The sequence below is a fragment of the Vicugna pacos genome, chromosome 15, assembly GCF_048564905.1.
Source record: "Vicugna pacos chromosome 15, VicPac4, whole genome shotgun sequence".
Taxonomy (NCBI): Eukaryota; Metazoa; Chordata; class Mammalia; order Artiodactyla; family Camelidae; genus Vicugna; species Vicugna pacos.
The window spans coordinates 56,130,680-56,134,642 of record NC_133001.1 but is presented as its reverse complement, the minus strand read 5'-3'; the positions used below and the strand labels follow the sequence as shown (position 1 = coordinate 56,134,642).

Sequence of the window (3,963 nt, the reverse complement as noted above, 5' to 3'; positions counted from 1 at the left end):
GTGGCTCTCCCTCTGCTGTGCAGACCTTGCCCGTTTGGCTGTAACTTTAGGGATGCAGAAAGCTCCAAGGTGTAGAAAGCTTCGTCCTCGGTAGACACCTTAGGGAAAAGGTCCTGCCCCGCCATTGGGATTAGAATTGAGATGCACATTTAGATTCCCCGAGGTCTCCCGCCTCCCCCACCCTGCCCCCTCCTCCCCTCCCCTGCTTCTCTGCCCCCGCCTCCCCGCCGCTCCCCGCCGCTCCGCGCCGCTCCCCTCCGGCCCCCGGCTTACTGTACTCTATTTACCACCCCAGCTGGGCTCGCGCCCGCCCCGCCCACTCCGCGGGGATTGGCTGCGAACGCGGAAGGACCGAGCGCTCGCCCCGCGCCCGCGCCCACCAATAGGGGCGCCCTCCCGGCCTGATGGACGCGCCGCCTTCCACCAATAAGGACGCAGGGAAGCCGGATCGTGTGGCCTGGGCGAGCACAGATAAAAGCAGCCCGGCCCGGCTCTCAGCTTCATTCTGAGCCGAGCCTGGTTAGCAGCGCAGGAGGCTCCGTAGGCTCCGTAGGCGGCGGCGGTGGCGGCCTGAGCTCTAGGGCAGCCCGCTCCCTCCTCCCGGTCTCTCCTTCCCCGCGCTCAGCATGAAAGCCTTCAGTCCAGTGAGGTCCGTTAGGAAAAACAGCCTTTCGGACCACAGCCTGGGCATCTCCCGGAGCAAAACCCCGGTGGACGACCCGATGAGCCTGCTCTACAACATGAACGACTGCTACTCCAAGCTCAAGGAGCTGGTGCCCAGCATCCCCCAGAACAAGAAGGTGAGCAAGATGGAAATCCTGCAGCACGTCATCGACTACATCTTGGACCTGCAGATCGCCCTGGACTCGCACCCCACTATTGTCAGCCTGCACCACCAGCGACCCGGGCAGAGCCAGGCGTCCAGGACGCCGCTGACCACCCTAAACACGGACATCAGCATCCTGTCCTTGCAGGTAAGACCTACTCCCGGTGCCCCGCTCGCTCCCGTGCATCCCCGCGATCGCCTGGGCGGCAGACCCATTGTCAAGGCGGCCGTAGACGGTGACTTACAGATGAGATAATTAACTTTATCTTTAAAAAAAAATTAATAAATCTGCTGTAGATTGAGTCGTGTGTGAAATGACTGGTAAGTTCTGACATGTTAATGCGTCTTTGAGTCCGAATTTAGCATAAACTTGATGTTCTGTGGACTACTTAAAAAACAGAAATAGAGGCTCTTTCTCCTTAAGGTTGTCTAACATCATGCCTTTTATCACCTTTCTCTCGCAGGCTTCTGAATTCCCTTCTGAGTTAATGTCAAATGACAGCAAAGCGCTCTGTGGCTGAATAAATGGTGAGTGTTTGTGCCGCCGGTTGAACTGCCGCTTGGAGTGTATGTGCGTGCGCGTGTGTGTACTTGCGGATCTGTAAGATTTGGGGCTTCATAACTGAATGTGTATTTTGTTGTATTTCACGTAGTGCGTTGTTTACGTGTACTGGACATGAAGGGGCATCTAGCTTCTGTTACTCGAGATCACAGAACATTTTCCTTTAAAAAAAATGATGTTAGTAACTTAGTATGAAGGTGGCCGGGGGAAATGAGTACTGGCTTCTGTGCGCATGTAACATGCCCCGGCTGTTTCCTGCGATCGCTCTGGTACTACGAGGTACTAACCTCCGTGTAATTAATCTTATCGCCGCAAATTCCATAGGGATCCTCCTTCCCTGAAACTCCAGCCCTCTGGGATTCGGCTAGCCAAGCATTGCTGCCCTGTGCCCCAGACCCTGTGATGTGGGATTCCGACTTCCCTATCTGTTAACTAAAGGGCTGTTTTCAATCAAATAATTGTTACAAGAAGCAGACTGGCGCCTGCGAGCACTCCGTTGGAGATCCAAATAGGAGATTGCGCTGGGAAGTTTTTCCCCTGAGTCTCTGTATTTTCATGTTTAATTTGCGCTGTGGAGGCCGAGTGTGTGTGTTGCATCTGGACGCCAGGGTTTGCCCAACGTTTGAGTGTTTGGTTAAATGTTCAAACTGCGGCTTCCTCCTGGCGCCAGTCTGCCCGCCTCTGCCCTTAGGTTACAATCTCCTAAACAATCCTTTCTCTCCCGATCTTTTGCAGGTGTTCATGACTTTTTTTTTTTTCTCTTTGCACAACAACAACAACAAATCCACGGGCTCTTTTAAGGCGCTGAACTTATTTTTCAACCATTTCACAAGGAGGACAAGGCTAAGTCGAATGGACCTTTTTTAAAAATGGAAGGAAAACTAAGTGATCAAGTTCCCCAGGGTGTTCTCTGACCTGGACTGTGATATTAGTTATTTATGAAAAAGACTTTTAAATGCCCTTTCTGCAGTTGGAAGGTTTTCTTTATATACTATTCCCACCATGGGGAGCGAAAATGTTAAAATCACAAGGAATTGCCCAATTTAAGCAGACTTTGCCTTTTTTCAAAGGTGGAGCGTGAATACCAGAAGGACCCAGTATTCAGTTACTTAAATGAAGTCTTTCGGTCAGAAATTACCTTTTTGACGCAAGCCTACTGAATGCTGTGTATATATTTATATATAAATATATATATATTGAGTGAAACCTTGTGAACTCTTTGACTAGAGTTTCCTTGTATAGTGGCAGAGATGAATATTTCTGCATACAAAGCGTAATGATGTACTTATTCATGCTAAACTTTTTATAAAAGTTTAGTTGTAAACTTAACCCTTTTATACAAAATAAATCAAGTGTGTTTATTGAATGGTGATTGCCTGCTTTATTTCAGAGGACCAGTGCTTTGATTTTTATTATGCTATGTTATAACTGAACCCAAATAAATACAAGTTCAAATTTATGTAGACTGTATAAGGCTATAATAAAACACGTCTGAAGTCAATACCTGAATTCTGAATGGTTTTTAAGATACTTGTCTTGTGCACTCGCTCCTTCTCTCTCTGTCTCACCATTTTACTTAGCCCTTTCTCGCCCATTCCTTCCACCACCCTCTAAGTCTTGGAACCTGTGTGCAGAGAAACCCTTTATCAGATGATCTGTGGGCAGGGCCAGCACTTGGGCACAGGGCTGCGGCTGCTTCCGAGGAGAGCCGACAAGGGCTGGGGAGTCCGTAAACCAAGTTTCTCTTGGTCCGGCAAGGAAAGAGTAGTTTCTCTGCCTTGGGGCCGAGTCTCAAACCAGAGAGTTGCTGTGATGGTGACTCCTAGGAGTTAGATCGTTCAGATAAACTGGACTCTGGAAGGACTACCTGTCTGAGCAGACATCAAGGCACTCCTGGAGTAAATACAACCGCTATCAACCCGAGGAGAAACGGCCCCACAGAATTCTGGAACTGATCAAAGACTTAGAGGAAGGGCAAACAATCCCTCGGTGTTACTGTTTGCCCCAAGTGACTGTTTGCCCTGGAAAGTAAGCTGTAATATGGCTCTGAGCTTGGGGCCGCTGCACACCCTCCCCGTACCTTCTCCACCTGTAGCTCACCCAGCCTCCCGGAGAAGGGCTTCAACCTGCTGGCCTTCTGAGACAGGTGGCTATGAAATCGCCCTTCACCGTTGACTGCACTGACTGGGCCATGGCCTGCCCAGGGAACGATAAGGGGGAGGGAATCAGAAAAAGGATCAGTTTCCATTGCAGCCATTCTGTGGCGATATTTGGACCCTGCTTTAAAATACGTAGTTTATAATATAGATGAGTGCTTAAAATTCAGATGTGTGCATGTATTTGTATCCTCAAATTGGAAGACACTTCCCCAGGGGTGTGAGTGGGAGGGTGTGGGAGGTTCTGGAAGGCTGGTCTGAGGTGGATGGGCACTGGCCAAGGGAGGGGGGGGAGGACAGGACAGGCAGGAGAGAGAGGTCTCACCTGGGGCCGCTTTCTGAGGCCTAGTCGAGCAGGTGTTTGGGTGGCGCCACCGAGTCTGCCCCGGTGGCTGCCGCGTTTCCGGCTTTGACACGGA

General features: G+C 50.4%; 1 protein-coding gene across 1 annotated transcript; it reads left to right on the top strand.

Annotated features, from left to right (window-relative positions):
* Positions 1-488: 488 nt before the first annotated feature.
* ID2 (inhibitor of DNA binding 2) lies at positions 489-2,889 on the top strand. Its single transcript, XM_006197094.3, has 3 exons — positions 489-974; positions 1,291-1,354; positions 2,124-2,889. The coding sequence occupies exons 1-2, from the start codon at positions 627-629 to the stop codon at positions 1,345-1,347; spliced, it is 405 nt and encodes a 134-aa protein (XP_006197156.1). The 5' UTR covers positions 489-626; the 3' UTR covers positions 1,348-1,354; positions 2,124-2,889.
* The last annotated feature ends 1,074 nt before the right edge of the window (positions 2,890-3,963 follow it).

Excerpts from the sequence above, each read along its gene's own strand:
- ID2 (XM_006197094.3), top strand. The coding sequence starts at position 627 with ATGAAAGCCTTCAGTCCAGTGAGGTCCGTTAGGAAAAACAGCCTTTCG. Across the intron at positions 975-1,290 it reads TCAGCATCCTGTCCTTGCAG|GCTTCTGAATTCCCTTCTGA; the intron begins GTAAGACCTACT and ends TTTCTCTCGCAG.